At 41.0% G+C, this 21,853-nt stretch overlaps 1 protein-coding gene across 21 annotated transcripts in view; it reads right to left on the reverse strand.

The window, feature by feature from the left end:
• The window catches only part of AKAP9 (A-kinase anchoring protein 9), a 232,724-nt gene that overhangs the window by 33,043 nt on the left and 177,828 nt on the right, over nucleotides 1-21,853 (reverse strand). For 14 of the 21 annotated variants that reach the window (XM_043509321.1, XM_043509325.1, XM_043509317.1 and 11 more), the window contains 8 exons: nucleotides 21,062-21,274; nucleotides 18,023-18,061; nucleotides 16,546-16,778; nucleotides 14,006-14,125; nucleotides 6,825-7,001; nucleotides 6,593-6,697; nucleotides 5,107-5,259; nucleotides 4,679-4,858 (listed from right to left, as the gene is read on the reverse strand). In XM_043509321.1, the coding sequence (XP_043365256.1) occupies nucleotides 4,679-4,858; nucleotides 5,107-5,259; nucleotides 6,593-6,697; nucleotides 6,825-7,001; nucleotides 14,006-14,125; nucleotides 16,546-16,778; nucleotides 18,023-18,061; nucleotides 21,062-21,274 (1,220 nt within the window). The remainder of the gene's footprint in view (nucleotides 1-4,678; nucleotides 4,859-5,106; nucleotides 5,260-6,592; nucleotides 6,698-6,824; nucleotides 7,002-14,005; nucleotides 14,126-16,545; nucleotides 16,779-18,022; nucleotides 18,062-21,061; nucleotides 21,275-21,853) is intronic. The other 7 variants (XM_043509336.1, XM_043509332.1, XM_043509331.1 and 4 more) reach the window with 1 other exon arrangement.

Consider the following 21,853-nt stretch of genomic DNA (forward strand, 5'->3'; position numbering starts at 1 on the left):
GCAAGACAAATCTCCTCAAAGACCAGATTGCTCAGCTCCCATTCATGGTACTGGCTGAAATGCCTGCTCAGGGTGTCTGCTATGGTATTTTCTGAAGACTCTCGATGCGGTCAAAAGACCAAACAGAAGAACTTGGTACTGGTGGCAGTCATTACCAGTGACAAACTGTAGGAAGGTCTGTGAGCCGGATGCACAGCTATATGGAAATATGCATTCTGGAGGTTGAAGGCCTCAAACCAGTACCCTGGATCTAATGATGGAATTATTGCTGCTAGCATTAGCATCCTGAATTGCTTTGTCTGGATTGCAGTGTTCAGAGTCCTGAGATCCAGGATCAGTCTCCATCCCCTTTTTTCTTAAGCACAAGGTAGTATTTGGAGTAGAACCTTTCTAATCAAGTTGGAAGGAACAGGTTTGATTGCCCCCTCAGAAGCAGGAGAGATTAGGAGACCCTTGTGAGAAAGGTCACTGAAAAGGGATGGGGAGGTGGGGGTAGGAGGGAGTTGAACTGGATGGTGTAACCAGATAAAACTATTTTTAGTATCCATCCTTCCGACATTATATGCTCCCAGGAAGGCATGAAATGGGAGAGGCAATCCCCATAGGGTAGGTGGAGGGTAGGACAATGCAGTGTAGATCCATACAGTGCAGTGATTTGTGGCCCTCAGTAAAGCTTCAAAATGGCTGCTTGGAAGAAATCACTGACTGGGAGGAAACAGCAGATGATGGGCCCTTTTTGTGGAACATGGACCTCTTCTTAGGTGGTTCTGGTGGTCTTTGGGAGGTTGGATACTGAACTGGTGAGACCACTGAGGTATCTGTGACTTGCTATATTTTCTTTTTGATGCAGGGATGCAGATGCCCAGAGATCGCAGGGTCTTTGAGAGAGTGTAGGGATTCATCTGTGGTATCACTGAAGAGCTTGGGCCCTTCTAAAGGAAAATCCTCCACTGTATTTTGTACCTCCCTGGGGAGCCTAGAGGATTGAAGCCATGAAGCTTGATGAATGACCATAGTGGCAGTCAAAGAAAGATGCTGTGTCAGCTGCACTATGGGAAGCTTACAGAGGAGTTCTGGCGATCATCTGGCCTTTCGTGATGAGGGCTTGAAACAGCCCTTCTGGTCTTGAGGCAAATAATCAATACAGTGAGAGATTTGCTATAATTCATAGTCATACTTTCCATCAAGGCATGATAGTTGGCAACCCTGAACTGTAGTGCGGCCAAAGAGTAGCTTTTGTGGCCAAAAAGATCCAGCTGTTTAAATTCTTTGTTGTGAGCGGTTGATCTACCAGAGAATTTGGTCTGGAATGGGTGAAAAGACACTCTCAACCCTTGGCTTATAGACAGTACTTATATTAGCCCCCTCGCCTGTAGCTGGAATGGTAGCAGATGTTAGCCATATTGTACAGGCTGGTGACAGCATGGCATCATTAATAGATAAGGCTACCTTTCCTTGAGGACAGGTATACAATATTTCCACCAGTGAGTGTTGTGGTTCTTCTGTTTTCTTCAAGGGGATCTATAAAGTCTTAGCTATTCTATTCATGAGCTCTTGGAAGATATTGCAGGCATCCACATAGGATGGTGAAGGGGACATAACTCTCTCATCTGGTGAGGAAGAGGATTTATTAGATGGTAATGCCTTCTCCTCTGCCCTCATTTCTTGTTCTTCTGGAGGATCTTTGTGGGGAAGAGAGTCCCAGGGTACTGGTGGTGGCTGCTCTTGGCAGGTACTCTTGTGTGGGGGCATTATATAGAGCTGATCCTGGTAAGGGGCCCAAAGGTTCCAGAAAGCCCAGTGTGGCAGGGCATATGTTAAAGGAGAGGGACTTCATGGTTGTTCTTAAAAAGGCCAACAGAACAATCACTGACTGGCCCCTGGAGTCTCATCCTCTGGACATACTGCAGGAGAGGGAGACTGGAATGGAAAAGTAATGGTATCCTGGATGGGAATGTCCGAGTCAGCATCCAGCAGAGGAGCCAGAGGCGTTGGTACTGGGGACCATGTCAGTACTGGTTGTCAAACTGGTACCAGTAGCTGCACTGGTACTGGTGGCCAAGTTCTTGTGTCAGGGTGTGGTAGTACCAGAAGATTTGTTGCTCCTGGCAGGAAATTCCTCTTGGCACCTCTCAACACATGGCATTCAGGCTCTTCTGACATTAACAGGTCTTGAGAGGAGAATCTGCTCGGTAACGGTAATCCCGGGCACTGTTCCTCAGATTGAAATGTACTGAGCAGTGGAGACAGTACAGATGGATGGTCTGTACACTCTTTATTTCTGTGGTCTGAGGAAGAAGGTTGTTGGGGTTGAGGACAGTTTCTTTGAGGAGTCCCTGTGCTTGGAGGGTTCCGAAACAATGGTGCCACATAGGGTTATTTGCTAAAAGATTTTCCAGTAAGCAGCATGTTGGAAGTCCTTTTTGGTGGTACTGGCGTCTTGGTGCCAAGGAGATAGCAGCCTCAGCAGTACTTGTACTGGGACCTGACGGTTCCTTACTCCCTGGCCTTTGGGGCTTCTTCTTTTCTTTTAGGCTCCCTATCACAGGATCTGTCTCTTTTCTTCTTGAAAGGCTTTGAAGTCTCTGAGTGTGCCCCATAGTCTCTGATTACAGGATCCAGAGAAGTCACTGAAATGCTAGGAGGCTGAGGCCAATGTACGAGAAGAAGGGGGGAATTCACACCGCAAAGAGAAGACAGGTCTCAAAGAATACTTCATAAGGAGCAATTTCAGTCTGTCCTTCCTCAGTTTCATAGATCTGCTCTTGAAAATGCAACAGACTTTGCATTTTGATGGAATGTGAGAATTTCTAAAGCAGTGGAGGCAGCTGGAATACCTGTCACTGAGGGGGGAAAGGACCTGTGGCAGGTCTGGCAAGGTTTGAAGACTGGGCTTTGGGACATAACCAAGGAAAGAAGCCTGCAACAAACAGGGGTCGAGAGCAGCAGAGGCCCTGACTGTGAAACAAAGGGAAAAATAAAAACAACAAACTAAAATAAAGGAATAATATCAATAAAACAAGAAAAAAAACAAGCAAATTATGAAAGCTAAACTACCAGACATCACAACACTTTGTTTCCAGCTGCACAGAACTGAGAAGGAACTGGAGCAGTGGCAGGTCCGTCCCCTACCTATACGCCTTTGGACCAGAGCACGAGGATATCTAGGGCACAGGTGCAGAACCGTGGACAGTGCTGACAAAAATCTCTGATCAAAAGCACATGGATGTGCACACACTTGGAGAGGAGCCCCGAGAGGGACAACAACATGAAGAAACAGTGATTTCATTTTTTTCCCCCAATCAGGGATTTTTATCGGTATTTATAGGTTAAAATAAAAAAATCAAGCTCTAAATACACAGAAATCTTTTTGACAGTAAGTTATATTAGATTCTGGGATAGGTTCACAGTGAAAGTGCTGAGGGACATTTAAAACTATACTGGATAGAGTATGGGAACAATCCTGCACTGTTAAGAAGATGTTCTTCTCTACCGCTAATTTCTATGATTCTTTCATTATAAATTCAGGTTCACTACAGCTAGAATTAGCACACTGAAATGTATTAAAACTATCCAATTCATTGGAATTCAATGTAAGCAGATTCCACTATCACCTTGTGGGATTAAATCCAAAATGCTCAGCCAGCTCCTAAGTGTACACACAGCTGTTCTTTATGACTTACCAAAAGGCTATATGAAATGAAGGATATTTGTCTTTGGAGACAATGTTTATGATCAAAATTTATATAGAGTCATGTGTACAACTATCTGAATAGAAGATAAAATCCCACCACAATAATCACCCAATTTGCTTTCTACATGAGATATGAGACATTGGGCCAGTTTCTCCTAATGCTTATCCTAGTTTAAATCGGAAGTACCTCTTCTGGGATGGTGAATCTATCCTGCACTAGCCTGCTATGCTCTAACTGTCTCTTTGCACTCTGCTGATGCACATTAACAAAGAGGACTAAATCAAACCGTTAATGCATACAGCAGACAAGCCCTGGATTATATTCATGTAAAATGGATGCAAGCCAGTGGAGAATCAGGTCCATTGTCTATTACAGGAGAAAAAGAAGCGTTGATAGTAGTTTAGAAACCAGCAAAAAGCTAGAACAGTTAAAGTATAGAAAATATTGGAAATGGTTCTTATTCCACTTTGTCTTATCAATATAGTGCTGCAAGTCTCTTGCCTGAAATCCTTGCAGATATGGCAAGTGTTATATTATATTAGAAAAGGATTATGGCTCATGGTATGATTAGAAAGGCTGCATTTACACATATTCAGTGAACTCATAGCTTCATTAGTTTGAAAAGAATAAATTTCAGAAATGAAGCATTATCCAGCAGGTGGCACCAAAATGCAACCTACTAAATATATCTCATATATACAAGACAGTAGAATAAATTCAGTAAGTATGCTGAGATGCAACTCAGATGTCTGCATCCTGATAGGCTGCAAGAGGATCAGGAGTACTTAAAGACAGCAAAGAATACATGATTATATAAGCAAATACAGGCAAATATAATTCTAATGTATTTTCTTCACAGAATGTCAGATCCATACAATAACTGAGAAATAGTAATTAGTTTTGAAGGTTAGAACACTGTATTCTATTAATGACTAAGTAAACATGTTCTTTAAATATAAACAAAAGATTTCGAAAGAATATACTTTGTTGTCTGTTGTGATTTCAAGTTGCTGTTGCAGTGTTGTTATTTGTTCATTAAGATGATCTATTTCCTGCTCCTTTTCATGCATGATCTGAGCAAGTTTCCCAGGTACTAGACAATGATCCTTTATGGATGCATCTTCAGATTTCTGGATCACTAGTCCCAATCTTTCCATTTCATCCTACCAAAAAAAAAATCCATAACATGTGCTGTAATTACATGCATCCTTTTCTGAATATTCTTCAATTAATAGATTATTTAAATGATAGAAGATCACATGAAATAAAGAATGGCTATATGAAATTTTTTATATATTGTATGTTGAACAGTAGAACACTAACATAAAGTTAAGGATCTTGCTTTTACCCCAGAATGAATTTATTCAAGGTAAACAGGAATGAAACTATATCCTGTCTGTCGGATAATTACTTTAAATAATTTATTCTCTTGTTCCAGTTCTTGAAATCGTGTAGTGGATTCCTTTCTCTGGATTTCTAATTGCATATGCAATTGTTGAACTTCTTCATTTTTGTTTTCTAGTTCCTCTCGAAACTGCTCCAGTTGTTCTTCAAGGTTTGTGATCTGCACATCCAAAATGTGGATCGAAGAGGTTAATAGACAAACAGCAGAGCCACATTTAAAAGACAACAACATATATCTGGGATCAGTTTTGTTTCTGAAAATAACAGAATTTTACTCAAATGAGATCTGTGTTCACCAATACACTGGCCATGTTGATTGTAAAGATACATTTGATTCTTAAGACTGCATGAATTTGGAAATAGTGATCTGGAAGTAGAAGAGGTCACTCATCCATCCTCTGAAGGCCTGAAGCTATTTGTATGCAAAACTCCCACTGATATCAGCTGAAATCACTATGACTGTTCCAGTGAGGGAGAGCTTTCAGGACTGGGCTCATTTAAATTTACCAGTTCTACCTCACAATGGCTTTAGAGTCTCAAAATACTAAACTGACATTTTAAAAACTGTTTACATGAGTTTCTCTTATTGCTGCCTTCAACAGCCTTTTCAAAACAATTAAAAATATAAGTGAGCTGAATTCCACTTTCAGTTACACTGGTGTAAATCTGGAATAATTCCAGTGAAATCAATAGAGTCCAGATTTTCAAGAGTGTAACTGAAAGAAGAGCTTGGTTCATTATGTTTAAAATCATTTTAGGATATTGACTGGGCTTTTCAAAGGAGCCTAATAGAGTTAGGTGCCCAAATTCCAATAAGATCTGGGTACTTAGCACCCTCAGGTTCCTTTGAAATTCTCACCCATTATTATTCACTCCTTCATTTTAAGGTTTCCCAAACTCCATCTTGTTTACCATCAGGATACTTATTTTTTGGCTGGAAAGGTAGAATGTAGGTCTTTTCCAAAAACACCTTTAATGTGTGCAGGCTAGTGCTAGTGGTGGGGTGCCTTACTATCTCTAACACCCTCGTAAGGGTTAAGCATGGCACATTTTTCCCCATTGCAAGAAAAAAGCAATGGGAATCTAAAAATCAAGCACGTATCTGGTCTTCCCTCATAGAACTCTGGTGTTTTGCAACACTGCCAGTCTGCTAACCAAATATATAGTCCTAACAAGATTTTCTCCAAAAGTGTACACAATAGCTTCAGTAGAACTTAGATGGGAAAACAATTCAACTAAAAAGTGCCACCCATTCAATAAACATCACCACTGCCTACAGCACTTTAGGAGGTCCTTGGGAGAACCTATTCCAATAATTACCAGGCATAAGCCTGCTCAGCTTGTGGGAGTTGTTGAGATCACTATCCAATATGGACTTGCTGTAGTGTATAAATAGTGAACTACAAATTGCTGCATTGAGTCAGGTGTAAAGCAAAAATCACTAATAAATAATTCATATTAAAAGCAAACCTGAACATTTAGAGATACTCTACCTCTTTTTCCTTTCTGTCTACAGCTTCTTGTTCAGCCTGCAATTGTACTTCAAGGGGCAATTCTCCCTTCACAGTGGCAGCTCCACACTGCTTTCTTTCCTCCACCTTTAAACAAGTATTATAATATTAGCTACTTTAGCTTTCATTTATTTATTATTGAGTAAACATTGCCTTATTCTTAGGTAAATGAAGAATAGTAGGAAATGCATGGAACTTTTATACACAACAATACCTTTTGCAAATTGTCTGCACTGATAATTAAGGCTTGTTCCAGTTCTCTTATTCTCCACTCTAGTTTCTCAATTTCTTCATTCCGTTCTTGTATATCTCTCTGAAGTTGCTCTTTAGAGAGCAAAAGCTCACTGCATTTGTCTGTTTTTTCTTGTAGATGGTTTGTTAACTGTTCAACCTGGTGGACAACATGGTAAGCATGGTGAATACTCTGTAGCATATTGGAATGTGTTTCTAGCATTAGTATAACACTGATTTTTGAGGGAAAAAACCTCCTCTGTTAATGAATCTCCAACCTCCATGGCAGAAAAGAGTGCAAAATTAGTTTTGTAGCTCCAAATCCAATAAATACAAATTATGCCTCTGATGAGTTTTATTTTTTGTTTGATGTCATTTGCTACTCCCTACAACCTATTTTGTCCTTCTGAAGGTCCTCAGACTCCCTACTGGGCTAAGACATATACCGTGGTATCCCTGTGTAGCCCATCAGTGGGATCCCTGAAACATCCAAGGAAGAAGCGTCTTGACATTGGAGAACAAATTCAATTCTGACAGTTCTGTTATTCTTCAAGTCCTAAAAAAATATTTGTGCCAAAAGTCCTTGAACCAAAAATAATTTGTGAAAGAAGCAATGACAAAATGCTCATGTTGCTTTGGGGGGAGCGTTGAAGTTGTCTGGGTAACCTTAATTACGCATTTCCATACTTCAAAACATTTTAGCTTTTGAAGGTTATTTTATAACTACTCTAACTTCATCTAGATCTTTAACATTCAAGTCAGTTAATACAGTTCTACCTAAACTCTAGATTAACAAGAAACTTTGTTTTCTGCCTAAGTTTTTAAATAGGATTTGGAGATGGCTAGTGAGATGGGGCAAAGTCAGATGGCTATGGAAGAGTAGTCCTTTTGGGATCCGGGAAGTGGGCGGGTGAATCACTGCTAAAGGATACCCCCCAGCCTAGAAGGGGGATCCATAGGACCTAGATTCCAATTAATTTCGGGGGACAACTAATGAAATAAACAGGGACAGGAGTGTGGTCAAAGAGTCAAACGAAGGGAACCGGACGGGGACTATGGAAGAGTAGTGGGAGATACATATATTAGCTCCAGGCTAAACAAATCCCTGGTACCAGGATAAGTGAAATGGAAGCTGCTCCAGGTCAAATAAGACACCTGGGGCCAATTAAGAACTTTCCAGAAGGCAGGGAGAAGGCTAGGTTGATTGGGACACCTGAAGCCAATCGGGGCTGGCTGAAACTAGTTAAAAGCCTCCCAGTTATTCAGGTCGGGGTGCATGTCAGGAGCTGTGGGAAGAAGTTGCACGGTTGGAGAGGCTGAGTAGTACACACCATATCAGGCATAAGGAAGGACACCCTGAGGTAAGAGTGAAGTGGAGCTTGAGGAAGTGAGGGTTGCTATGGGGGAAGTAGCCCAGGGAATTGTACATGTCATGTTTTTAAAAGGTCAGCTACCATAGTTGATACTATTAGGGTCCCTGGGCTGGAGCCCGGAGTAGAGGGTTGGCCGGGCTGCCCCCCTTTTGCTCCCTGATTAATCACTGAGACTGAGAGACAACAGAGACTGTGCAAGGAAGGATAACTTCTCCTCACCTCCCTCGCTGGCTTATGATGAAAATGGCTCAGTAGACTGTGACCCTTGTCTCTAGAGAAAGAAGGGTTACGTGGAGGGTCACAGTGAGCCTATGAGGCTAGTGAAATCCACCAGGAAACGCGGAACCCATGGAAGCAAGGACAGAGCTCTATCACAACTGGTGTCAAAAGTGGGACTTTGTTCACAGCGTGGGTGAAGAAAGAGGGGTTTTTTTTGTTTTTTTTTTCAAAAGTGCACTGGGGGTTTGGATTTTTTTTTGTTTTGGTTTTTGTTTGTTTGCTTTCTACCACAATGGAGGAGGTGGTAAGAGCTCTGGTACAAGTCACGGCAGCCCAGCAGGACGCCACCCGGGTGCAGGCAATGGCACAACAGGAGTCTATGCGACTACAGCAGGAAACCAATCAATTATTGATGAGCCAGGTTACCCAAGATCGTGCTCTCTTGAGAGAGGTGTTGGACCAGCTGAAGATCCTCACAATCCAGGCCTGGGAGTCCGACGGGACGCAAACCCTGAGGGCCTCTGGTTGTCTGCCAAAGATGACATCAAGAGATGACGTTGAGGCATATCTCCTCTCATTCGAAAGGACTGCTCAGCGTGAGGCATGGCCCCAGGAGCAGTGGGCCAGCATTCTCGCCCCTTTTTTGTGTGGAGAGGCCCAGAAGGCCTACTTTGACTTGCCTGCCACGGATGCCACTGAATATACCTGTCAGAAGGCAGAGATCCTAGCACGAGCAGGGGTAATGGCAGCGGTAAGGGCCCAGGGGTTCCATGAGTGGAAATACCAGGAGAACAAACCCCCAAGGTCCCAGCTATTCGACCTCATACACCTCGCACAGAAGTGGTTACAGCCCGAGGTGTGCAGGCCGGAGGAGATTTTGGAACCCTGGTCATAGACCATTACAAATGCGGGGACTGCCGCCAGATCTCCGCAAATGGGTAGGCCAGAACGATCTGTCCACGTACGACGAGATGATAACACTGGTAGAAAGATAGATGACAGCCAGGGGACTGACCCAACTACCTAAGGAAGGCCCCTTTTGAAGCAAGCACCCGACCCCAACCCTGGAAGATTGAGCAGCCAAACCTCTGCGGAGTCCTAGGTGGAAGAAGGGGGGGGGGCGAAAACCAGGCAGAGGACCCCAGATATGATAATGCCAGGAAAGAGGTGGCCGAGATTGATGGGATACCCGTGAATGGAAGGACAGGGGTCCTGGACCTTACTTTATAATAAAGACAGTTCTCCTGTACCGCATGGTGCAAATGCAGGAGCAAGAGATACAACAACTTCTGGTGCCACGAAAACATCTAAAAGCCATATTGAGTCTCGCCCACAGTCACCTGTTTGGAGGACACTTAGGGGTAGAGAAAACCCAGGCATGGATCCTGCGGAGGTTCTTCTGGCCAGTAGTACATGAAGATGTTCGGCGATACTGCACCTCTTGTCTGGACTGTCAGTTACATAGCCCTCGCCCGCACTTGCAGGCTCTTTTGATACCTCTTCCAATAATAGAGGATCCTTTTGAATGGATAGCCATGAATCTGGTTGGGCCCCTAGAGAAGACAGCTCGGGGCCACCAACATGTGCTTATTGTACTGGACTATGCAACCCGGTACCCGGAAGCTGTTCCCCTGCACAACACAGCTTCCAAGACAATAGCTAAGGAGCTAGTACAGATCTTTGCCCGGGTTGGGCTACCCAAGGAGGTATTGACTGATCAAGGGACAGCTTTCGTGTCCAAGTTGATGAAAGATCTCTGTTCATTGCTCCATGTACACGCCCTACGGACCTCTGTATAACACCCGCAAACAGATGGCCTTGTGGAAAGGTTCAATAGGACCCTCAAGGCCATGATCAGGAAAGTGGTGAGCCGGGATGGGAAAGATTGGGATACCCTATTGCCTTACCTCATGTTCGCCATCTGGGAGGTTCCGCAAGCCTCCACGGGTTTCTCTCCATTCGAACTACTATATGGGTGCCACCTTTGGGGCATATTGGATATAGCCAGAGAAGCCTGGGAAGAGAAGCCAAATCCCAGAAGGAACATAGTTGAGCATGTACTGCAGATGAGAGATCGGATAGTCCGAGTTACGCCCACTGTACGGGAACTCTTGGAGAGAGCACAGGAGACTCAACGAACCCATTATAACCACCAGGCGAAGCTTCGACGGTTCCAACCAGGGGATCGGGTGATGGTAATGGTACCCACAGCAGAAAGTAAACTGTTGGCCCAGTGGCAGGGACCCTACGAAATGATCGAAGCAGTGGGAGAGGTGAACTATAAGGTGCAGCAGCCAGGCCGCCGGAAATTGGAGCAAATTTACCACATCAATCTTCTAAAACCTTGGCACAATCGAGAGGCATGCTTAGTCATGCAGGAGACCCTTCCCCAGGAGGATAACTTACATGAGCAAGTGAGGATATCATCCGACTTGACGCCGATCCAAAAGATCGAGGCAGCCGACATGATTAATCGGAACAGTGTTGGGTTCTCTACAAAACCAGGGCGGACGACTGAGACCTATCACCATATCCGCACGATCCCCGGAGCCAAGGTAACATTGAGACCCTACCGAATCCCAGCAGCCAAAAGAGAGGAAATCAAGGCCGAAGTAAAGAACATGTTAGAATTAGGGGTTATTGAAGAATCTTACAGTCAGTGGTCCAGTCCAATTGTTCAATTTCCTAAACCTGACGGTACCATGAGATTCTGTAATGACTTTCGCCGACTGAATGAAATATCCCAGTACCACGCATTGACGAACTGGTTGACGAACTGGGTAGTGCCCGATTCTTGTCTACACTGGATCTGACAAAAGGGTGCTAGCAGATTCCTCTGACCAAAGAAGCTAAAGAAAAGACAGCATTCTCCACCCCAGATGGGCTATTCCAGTACATCGTCCTCCCTTTTGGGCTACATGGGGCCCCAGCCACATTCCAGCGCCTCATGGATAAGCTGCTGCGCCCCCATACTAGTTATGCAGTTGCATGTCTAGATGATGTCATCATCCATATGCCAGACTGGGGAATCCACTTGGAGAAAGTTGAGGCAGTACTGCGCACCTTAAGGCGGGCTGGCCTCACTTCTAATCCCGCTAAATGCACCATAGAGCTAGCAGAGGCTAGGTATCTGGGATATATTGTGGGAAGGGGCATAGTGAAGCCCCAAACGAATAAGCTAGAGGCAATTCAAAACTGGCCCCGGCCGACCCGAAAGAAGCAGGTCCATGCATTCCTAGGCATGGTAGGCTACTACCGACGGTTTATTCCCCACTTCGCCATTAGGGCAAGTCCCCTAACGGACCTGGTGAAGGCCTGAGGTCCAGACATGGTAAAGTGGGCTGACGCAGCAGAGGGGGCATTTACAGACCTTCGGACGGCCCTCTGTAACGATCCCGTACTCATAGCCCCGGACTTTAACAGGGAATTTGTTTTACAAACAGACGCTTCCGAGGTGGGGTTGGGAGCAGTTCTGTCGCAAATAGTGGGAGAAGAGGAACACCCGATCCTCTACCTAAGCAGAAAGCTTCTCTCAAGAGAACAGAAATATGCAGTAGTCGAGAGAAAATGCCTTGCTGTCAAATGGGCTATGGAGACACTGCGTTATTACCTCTTAGGCCGGTGATTTACTCTTGTGATGGACCATGCACCTCTCCAGTGGATGCAGTGGAATAAGGAAAAGAATGCAAGGTCACCAGGTGGTTCTTATCCCTCCAACCATTCCAGTTCCGCATACGGCACAGGGCTGGATGTCACCATGGCAACGCTGATGGTCTGTCACGAGCATACTGCGGAGTAGAGGGTGGGCCTGGGCTCCCCCCCCCCGCTTTGCCCCCTGATTAATCACTGAGACTGGGAGACAACAGAGACTGTGCAAGGAAGGATAACTTCTCCTCACTTCCCTCGCTGGCTTATGATGAAAATGGCTGAGTAGACTGTGATCCTTGTCTCTAGAGAAAGAAGGGTTACATGGAGGGTCACAGTGAGCCTCTGAGGCTAGCGAAATCCGCCAGGAAATGCGGGACCCACGGAGGCAAGGACAGAGCTTTGTCACACTAGGTAGTCAGCAAAAGTAACAGAGGAGGTAGATTATATGGCCTCATTTTCTGCAGTAGAAAACATCATCTAGATAAAGCCTTCTGAATCTCCTGAAGTTGAGACATTCAAGGCTTAGGAACATCATATTAAGGGAGTAATGAAAATAGTCAAGATGGGAAGTAATTAAGACACAACTAAAGATTTCAGCAGAGGTATGTCTAAGGTAAACACAATTGTGGCACTGGTCTAGATGTGACATAAACAGAATTACAGATAAGGAAAATGTGTGAGTAACAAGTGCAAAACATCTAGCTTGAGGCACAAAGATAAGGTCTGAGTTAAACTGAGTGATAGGGAGAGATGAGACAAACACAGCTTTTCATTCAAGAAGTGAATTTTGGTATCTGAAGTATTTAGAAGTTATGATTTAGCCTGGAGCTAACAGAGTCAATGCAATTTGACAGATGGAAGATAGAAAGATCAGATGGAAGGGTGCCATCCACCTAAAAGTGTTATCCAAGTTTGAAGCAACCAGTTAGACATCGCAGAGGGAGAAGATAAATGGAAAAGAATATTTCACAATATTCTTCCACGATAGTCCATTGTGGAAGAACTGACAACATTAAACAGCAGAAAGTAAAAACAGTAGTTATGTAAAATGCAAGCAAAGAGAAGAATATAATATTGCTTCTTGCTCAAAGCACTTATATAAAATAGAATAATATTTCATAACTGTGCTAGTGTAAAGAATACAGACATGTCAGCTATAGCAAGAGACAGAAGAAGACTCTGTTTAACTTTTAAATGAATAGGAAGATCATGTAATGGAGGCACTTCTCCTCATTGTCTATATGCAGTGTATCTGAAAGTTTATATAACATTATTACATATCCCTCCATGCAACTAAAAAAGCAAGTCTAATAATTCATTTAACATTAAGTTATGTAGTAATACCCTCCATTTTTTATCTCTTAGTCTTTCACATTCAATAACAGGATTTTTCGCCTATAACCAGGACCTTACAAATCATGACTTTTTGGACAACACAATAGTAGGCTATTTGCTCTTCCATGTGTATCTAACTTAAAAATGACAACTTCTCTATTAATCTCTCTGTGTGTGGGATGCTAGTTAATTGTCAGCTATTAGTGCCTATCTTCTATATGAATATATGTACACTTACAGTGGTTTCTTCACAATCAAGAGTTTCAACACTTAGGACATGTTCCAGTATAAAAACCTGGATAAATTGGCAAATAGACTGAACATTTCCATACATTCTTAAGAAGTTTGATCTATCTTCGTTAGTTGTTTCAAAAGTTTCTGTTAGTGAGATAGCTAAACTCTGCATTATTTTACTGTTTCAAAAACATTTTCACTCTTCATCCATATTGCTTTATTTTCTTGCTTTGCAAAAGATGAAGATTATGTACATTATAAAATAATGTTATAAAAATATTTTTACAGTGTGTCCATCATTTGCTTTTATCACGTACATTCATTAAGCACAGCTGATAATACTTCAAAAAGTTACCTCTCCGGTTTGGTGTTCATTGATAGGTTGAAACCTTTGTGGAGTCTTAAGTTGTTGCTCTAGTTTCTGTATCTCTTGTTGGAACACATCTCTTTCATGTTCTCTATCAATTGCTTGCTCCTGAAATTTAATTATGACAATGTTATTTGGACAAACATTATTAGAAAGATCTATATTCAAATTACGCATATATCATCTCATTTCTGCAAACTGTGAGTTTGTTTTATATATGCCAGTTTTTGTTAGGTAGCATGATCCATTTTTATTTTATTAAATCCCTCTACTTATTGGATAGCCACCGTACTTCATATGTTTCTGTTTGATCAGTCAAAAAACAAAAAGATACTGTATTTCCCTATGGATCCAATACTACTGCATCAGCGTGTATTATTTCTTCGGCAACAGCCAGTCAGAATCCTATTATTTTGATGTTTTTAACTTTCCTTTTTCTTTAATATATTTAGTACAAATATAAATTCAAGTGTTGAAGTTTGAATACTTTTACTAATATTAGTTTGGCACCAACTACAAAAAACAGATTCCAAGAATACATTATCTGAATTTTGCATATCAATTTTGTCTTGATAAAATCAGATTATTTGAGATACATTTTGTGACATTTGTGAAATAATTTCTAAATATTCATATATAAAACACTGCAACATTTGTAACATGGGCTGCAGTTCTTCCCCAACTGTCAGTTTGTAAAAGTAAGATTAAGTTTGTCTGCTAAATGAAAAACAAACAATCAAATGTCTAAGACACAGCAGCAAAGAACATTTATTCTCTCTCTCTTTTTTAATACCACATTAGCACAATAATATGTGTCTTTAATTTTCACAAAAGTCAAATATAGTGAGACATAACATTAACCTCCATGAATTGCTGATTTAATGAACCCAGGTGTATTCTTCTGCAGGAGAAAGACCAGAATTCTAATGTATCTATAAAGAGTTTATTTGCATTCTAGCTGAGTGCTATGTCGCTCTTAAACACACATTGTTGATTAACAAAAGTTGTGTTAAATTTATAGTGATGGATTTGTCACACGTTCATTTTGAACCTAGCTATAGAAAAAACACTAATTTTAATTGTAACAACAACATCAGAACAGCACAAAATGAAATAATGCAAATTCATCTAAGTGATAAAATATTTCTAGACAGGTATTCCAGTTCACACTGCTTCGTAGTAAATAATGCAGAGGTGGCATCACAAAATATTCTAGCTGTTATATTAATTACAAATGAAATTCATCCCTCCCTACACAAAACTGGAATAACTGGGCTTGAGCAGAGAATTAATTGTAACAGGGTGGAATTCATCACCTCCAACCCACAAGCAGGAGATAGGACTTCAGTGCAGCTCCTCCAGGCTGCTTTTCCAGCCACGGACTACAATGGCAGCCATTGCTACTCTGTGTTCCCTGTGCACTGATTTTGACACTGGATCCATACTGTTGCAGATCCAGTGGCATGTAGACTTCCTGGCACAGCTTTACCACAGAACTGAAGTGATCTGGAGGGTACTGTGTTGATCCACTGCATCCCAGTGAATTTCTCCTAGTATGAATGATCATCATTACCAGTGGTCTAAACTTATAGTTAACTTTTAAAGTAGTTTTTGGTGCATGATCCTCTGCAGGAGACTTCCTGCCACGTCAGAATCTGCAGATTGCTACCACACCTACTCTGCTGGTGCAAAAACTGCATGAATGATTGCAGAAAGAGAGAGCAGATGTAATAATACAAGCTGGGGTGGAGTTTGAATAGAAGCTTGCAGGGGGGCACTCCAGTGGCAGCCTGGTAGCAGGGGAAGGTCAGGCATGGTGAGTGGAAGGAAGGGTAGCTGCAGCTGCAAACAGGGAAAGATCAGATAGTGTGCATAATGACTGGTCAAGTAAGACATGCAACCTGGAAGAAAGGAAGGATTCACCTGCAACTGCTGTAGGGGGATGAGACAGATGGAATGCGACTCCAGTAGAGTGTGGTATGAGAGGTTGTCAGGGAAATTTACATGTAGTCCAAACCACTAAAAGGATGGAATTTTCAAAGGAGCCTAAGAGAGCCACCCACTCTCCTGAAGTTCAATAGGAGTGTAATATTTAACTCTCTTAGGCTCCTTTGAAAATCCCATCCTGAACTTTTATACTGGAAAACACAGTATACTTTGCCATACACAAAGCCAATTCTAAACATTCATTTTTTCTTACTCATTTTAGAGACTTTTAGATTTGTAAGTTTAGAAATATTAAATAAAAAATGTAAAAAATTAAATTTTGCAACCAAATTATACCTCAAAATACATTGAGAATATTCTAAATTTAGAGATCTCAACTTGACACTCTACTTTTAAAGCAGTGTTACTGGCATCTCTAGACTTGACACGACTCTGCAAGTCCAGTCATATCTATTTTTTCATTTTAGTTCAAAGTCTTAAAGAAATAACATTTCTTGCAGTTCAGAGAAATCTCTGCATCTGTATGGCCCACCTGACAGCATAAACAAACATCTTCTGTCTTTTGCTTTCTCAATACTTACATCTAGAAATTTTCTTGTTTTCTCAAGCTGCTTCTCCAAAGCCTGGTTTTGCTGTCTTAGATCTGTTAGTTCTGCATTTTTTTCTTGCTCTAGCTCTATAAATCGGTTGACCTGCTCCTCCACATCTGTTTCCAGGGCTTTCACTTGTTTTTGGAGGTCATCGTACTCTTTTTCAGCTTGACGCTGTACTTCTATTTTTTCCTTCATTAGCTTTTCTGTCTCCTCCAGTAATTCTGTTTTTAAATAAAGAAACCATATTACTTTTAGATATGCATAGCTAATTATATTATCACTGCAAAACCACTCCCCAAGACTGCATATCCATGCTATACCCAAATAAAGGATGTGAACAGGTTTGGGTTTTATTAATTTTTTTTTAAATGTGGTATTTTCTATTAAAAAATTATCACGATACCACAAAACCCATATAAATCCCAGACGAAATGGCTAAAATGCTATCATCTTCTTTACAAGATTATTAATAGCACAGCTTTATCATGTCACTTTATTGTCCATATTAAGCTAAAGATGTTGTACAAATAGTACAATACAGGAAATGCATCAGTTCTGTTTACAACTGAGGAAGGTGCATAGCTTTATAACAAGGCATGGAAAACCCAACCATCTTCTCATCCTGTAGCAGTTTAATCCATTCCAAATTTATTTTTTTCACATGATGTATATACAACATGTGAAGGGAAATACTGCAGAACTTGACCTGGTGAGGTGATATAGAGAGGGAAATTACTTACTTGTAATTGGAGTTTTCAGAAGGCCTGTATAGATCCCCAGTTTTTGGTTTGGTGTCCTCAGGAGAGGACTGGGAAGCATATATAATAAAGCTTAGAACCACTCTGATAAGACATTAAAAGCATGTACTTCAAAGAGTCATATCACTTAGCCTTATCCATCCCTTGAGGTAAGACCGAAGACTAGGGATCTATAAAGTGCAATTATCGTTGGAGAATCTTCACAAACATGATTGATACTTAGGTATATGAAAAGAAAACCACCAGATATATACAATTTTCTTTTGCTACACAACTGAGATCCTTTGGATACCATCATCTTACATAAATTTTAACCAATTCTTGTTTTGTTAGGTAAACATTACATGTCAATATAAACCAATATATTGTACATTATACATTATGTTAATTATATTTACAAGTTAACAGTAACCAAAAGACTATTAAAAACCCCTTCCAATACAGCATGAAATCTTAAAATTCATATGTGAATAAGATGATGGTTATTAATGAATCTGCTTATTAAATCTGTTAATACATTGTGCTTAGAAATTATAAGAAATTTTGTTATTAAAAAGAAAAATGGTGAGTGTGAAATATAACATCAAAGCTGAAGGCCAGTAAGTGTTACAGTAAGCTGAAAGCTCAAAAGTTCTTGATTAATAAATAATAAACAGGTGTAAGTCTGCCACCCAATTAAAGATCAGCCATGCAATATACAAACACACCTGCTTGGGAAGCTGCATCGACTGCAGCATCTATTATGCCTAGGAGAACAGAAAAAACAACAACAAAAAACAAGAAGCAAAGTAATTCACATGCCAGCTACAGTTTTCTCATTATTCAATTTTGTAAGAGAAAATGAAGCTGAAGACAATGCTGTGTTTAAAGACATAGTTATTGTGATAACTTAAGGAATATGCTTGGTTATTCTAGGAAGTATAACATAGATGTGTATTTTTCATCCACAAGTTTAAAGTGCACATGAAAAAAACCTTGTATTTTCAAGTGATTTTTTAATGTACACAAACCAACCAAATTTTACACAAGGATTCCTCTATTGTAGCACAAGAATGAACAGACTACTATTAGTAAATTGTTCATTACGTAAGCATGGATACTTCAGATTGCAAATATACAATGGGATTATAACCTATAATTTAACAATAAAGCTTTAACAATGTTTTGAATAAATGTGCAAAAAATCTTGAAGATAATTTACTATTCCAATTATCAAACCTCCCAGACATTATATAAAATGCTAACATTTCACAAGCCATTTATAGCATAGGAATGATCAAGATAGCACTGTTTAAATACCATTGTCTAATTTTTTCTCCTCAACAAATATTGATTCACAGACATTTAGTTCCTTGTTGAAGGAAGGATTAAAAATGCGTTTATTTACTTTATGAAGTTAAACTTTTGTTGAGTAAACAGTTAACTAGATTAAACCAACTGGGAGGTTTGTATCTATGTGCTATTTAACAGAAGAGTCCCTTCACTGTCAAAAGCCACAAAATATTTTTTTCCAGAGTACTTCTCTTCCTTTTGGACAACTCAGTGGGTATTGCTGGTTACATGCAGATAGCAGCTTTTTCTTGTCCTGCTATATCTGACAATTTAGGAATGTGTTTGTACGGTTTGTGAATTCTACTTGTTAGTAGGGGCCCTTTATATGTATTTGTGTCAGACTACAGATTCCATTTTAGATATGGACTTCTTTAATTTCTCTGTTGTCTTGTTACCTCCATATTTTACTGAAATACCAAGATGTAGTGATACAGGCTGACAATAAGAAAAGGAGTACTTGTGGCACCTTAGAGACTAACAAATTTATTTGAGCATAAGCTTTCGTGAGTTACAGCTCACTTCATTGGATGCATTCAGCTGTAGCTCACGAAAGCTTATGCTCAAATAAATTTGTTAGTCTCTAAGGTGCCACAAGTACTCCTTTTCTTTCTGCGAATACAGACTAACACTGCTGCTACTCTGAAAGGCTGACAATAGAGGCTCATTAAATTGGTATGGTCCTCTATTCAAATGCAAACATCCTAGACAATAAGATAGCTCCTATCCAGAAGAACTGCTTAGCGAGGCGGGGCTGGGGGGAGGACGAGACTGCTTAGCAATTAAATCATCTGATAGGACTCTGTGGTCACCTCTTGAGGTTGACTAGGGAGTCACCTGACAGAGGACTGGAAGGTTATAAACAGCAGGAGCTGTTCTATGTGCTCTCTTTTTAGCCATTTTCACAAGCTTAAGATGAGGGGAGCTAAGAGAAAGAGATAAGGCAACAGGGGGAGGAGGACCCTGTCTACCTCAGCTCAGAGGATTTCCCCAAAGACCCCCAAAGGAAGGGTGAGCAAAAGTGAGGGAAAACACATACAGTAGAACCTCAGCATTACGAACACCAAGTTATAAACTGACTGGTCAACCATACACCTCATATGGAACTGAAAGTACACAACCAGGCAGCAGCAGAGAGACAGACACACACACACACTAAGGCAAATACAGTTACAGTACTGTGTTAAATGTAAACTAGTACAAAAAATAAAGGGAAAGTTTTAAAAACGTTTTTGACAAGGTAAGGAAACTGTTTCTGTGCTTGTTTCATTTAAATTAAGATGGTTAAAAGCAGCATTTTTCTTCTGCATCATAAAGTTTCTAAGCTGAATGAAGTAAATATTCAGTTGTAAACTTTTGAACGAACTATAACGTGTTGTTCAGTTACAAACGTTTCAGAGTTAGGAACAACCTCCATTCCTGAGGTGTTTGTAACTCTGAGGTTCTACTGTGTAGTGTTACTTATTTTGTATGGATCTGAATATAACTTGTGTGATTAAGTCCAGAACAATAATTTGTTAAAAATCTGTGCAAAGTATGTGCATGCGTTGCATACTACAACAACCACATTTCCCTGGAGAAAGTCAAACTGCAACCCAGAAGGCTCACACTTTTGAGGGGATTTTGGTGATGACGTGTTTAAGCTACAGGGGGAATCTGAGGAGTTAGCACTGGTTCCAGGTGCTAGGCAGCTGGGCCATGTGGTCATGGCTCTCTGAAGGAAGTGTTAGGTGAGGGTCTGCAGTCCGAGAGCGTACCTAGAGACCCCAAGATTGGAACAGTGCCTGGCCCCTGTTCAGACTCCGGAGGCTTAAAATAACTGGGGATCCAGGTGCTGGATTTCCCTTTAATAGAGTCTGCTATGCCACCATGCAGAGGGAGCTCAACTGGATCTGTGACATCATCTTTGTTACATTCTTTCCTAATAATACGTCCCTGAAAGAGGCATTTGGTGAGGGAAGAACACACCTTTCTCAGGTGTCTAATCATGTGTGAACTTGTGTGACTACTTCAATCATGTGTACTTAAGTAGAGTTTCTTGTGCGAACAGTGGTAACAGATCTAACTGTACTAGGAAGGAACTGAGTTAGGCCAACATTTTTAAAGTTGTGTGTCTAAAGTCAGCAGCTAAGTCCAAATGTGGTCACCTAAAAGTGGCCTAATTTTTAGAGGTGCTGAGCAAGGACATTTCTCACTGACTTTATTGGCAGCTGTGTTTGCTCACACTTCTGAAAATCAGGCTACTTTTTGTTTAGTTTAGTTGCCTAAATATTAATTTTTGTGGTCAAATGTATGAAACTGTTGGCCTTATTGCATTGTTCTATGAACAATACTAAAAAAGAAAAGTTAGTCAAGCCTTCAAGATGGAGTAGGAAAATATGAGAGAACCTCATAGAAAGATTGTGTAGAATACATACGCTGCTCTACTGGTCTTGCATCTGCTTTCATGGCATCCTTCTGTCTGGAGAGTAGCTCCTTTTCTTCTTGGATCTGCTGTCGTTCAGCCTCTAGTTCCTGCAATTTGTTACCTGTACATAGTAGCTCTTGCTCAAGATGGTCTATTATATCTGTTTTTTCCAGAATTTGTTTTTCCAGAAATGCTCTTTCATCTGCATAACCATCAATGAGGCCTGTTGAACAGAAATATTAGGTTAATTTAGTATGGCAACTTTCGAACTGCAATTTCAGTGCTATGGCAGAATTTCCAGAATTTGAGGCAACATAAAAAAATTCTAGAAACCTAAGGGTCAGATTAGTATTACCACAATGTTACCGTGACAATTGTTGGGTGCTGACAACATGTTCCATGCTCTAAGGAACACTGTGTAGACAAGTTCCCCCAACCAGGTCTACAGTCCTAAAATCTAGTCCTGAAAAGCCTTGTTCATGTGAGTAAATTCATACTCAGGAGAGACTTCCAATGAAGTGAGTGAGACTGGAGCACATTTTTCTTAGTATGGAAAACATTCACCTGCTCCTATTTCAAATTCTTCATCAAAACATACTTTTGTCCTGCCTATCCGTCCTAGCCACCTTTTGAGGCAACATTCATAAGAACATAAGAATGACCCTACTGGATCAGACAAAAGGTGCATCTAGCCCAGTATCCTGTCTTCTGACAGTGGCCAGTGTCAGGTGCCCCAGAGGGAATGAATAGAACAGGTAATCATCAAGTGATCCATCCCCTGTCGCTCGTTCCCAGCTTCTGG

The sequence above is a fragment of the Dermochelys coriacea genome, chromosome 2 (genome assembly GCF_009764565.3).
Source record: "Dermochelys coriacea isolate rDerCor1 chromosome 2, rDerCor1.pri.v4, whole genome shotgun sequence".
In the NCBI taxonomy this organism is placed as follows: domain Eukaryota; kingdom Metazoa; phylum Chordata; order Testudines; family Dermochelyidae; genus Dermochelys; species Dermochelys coriacea.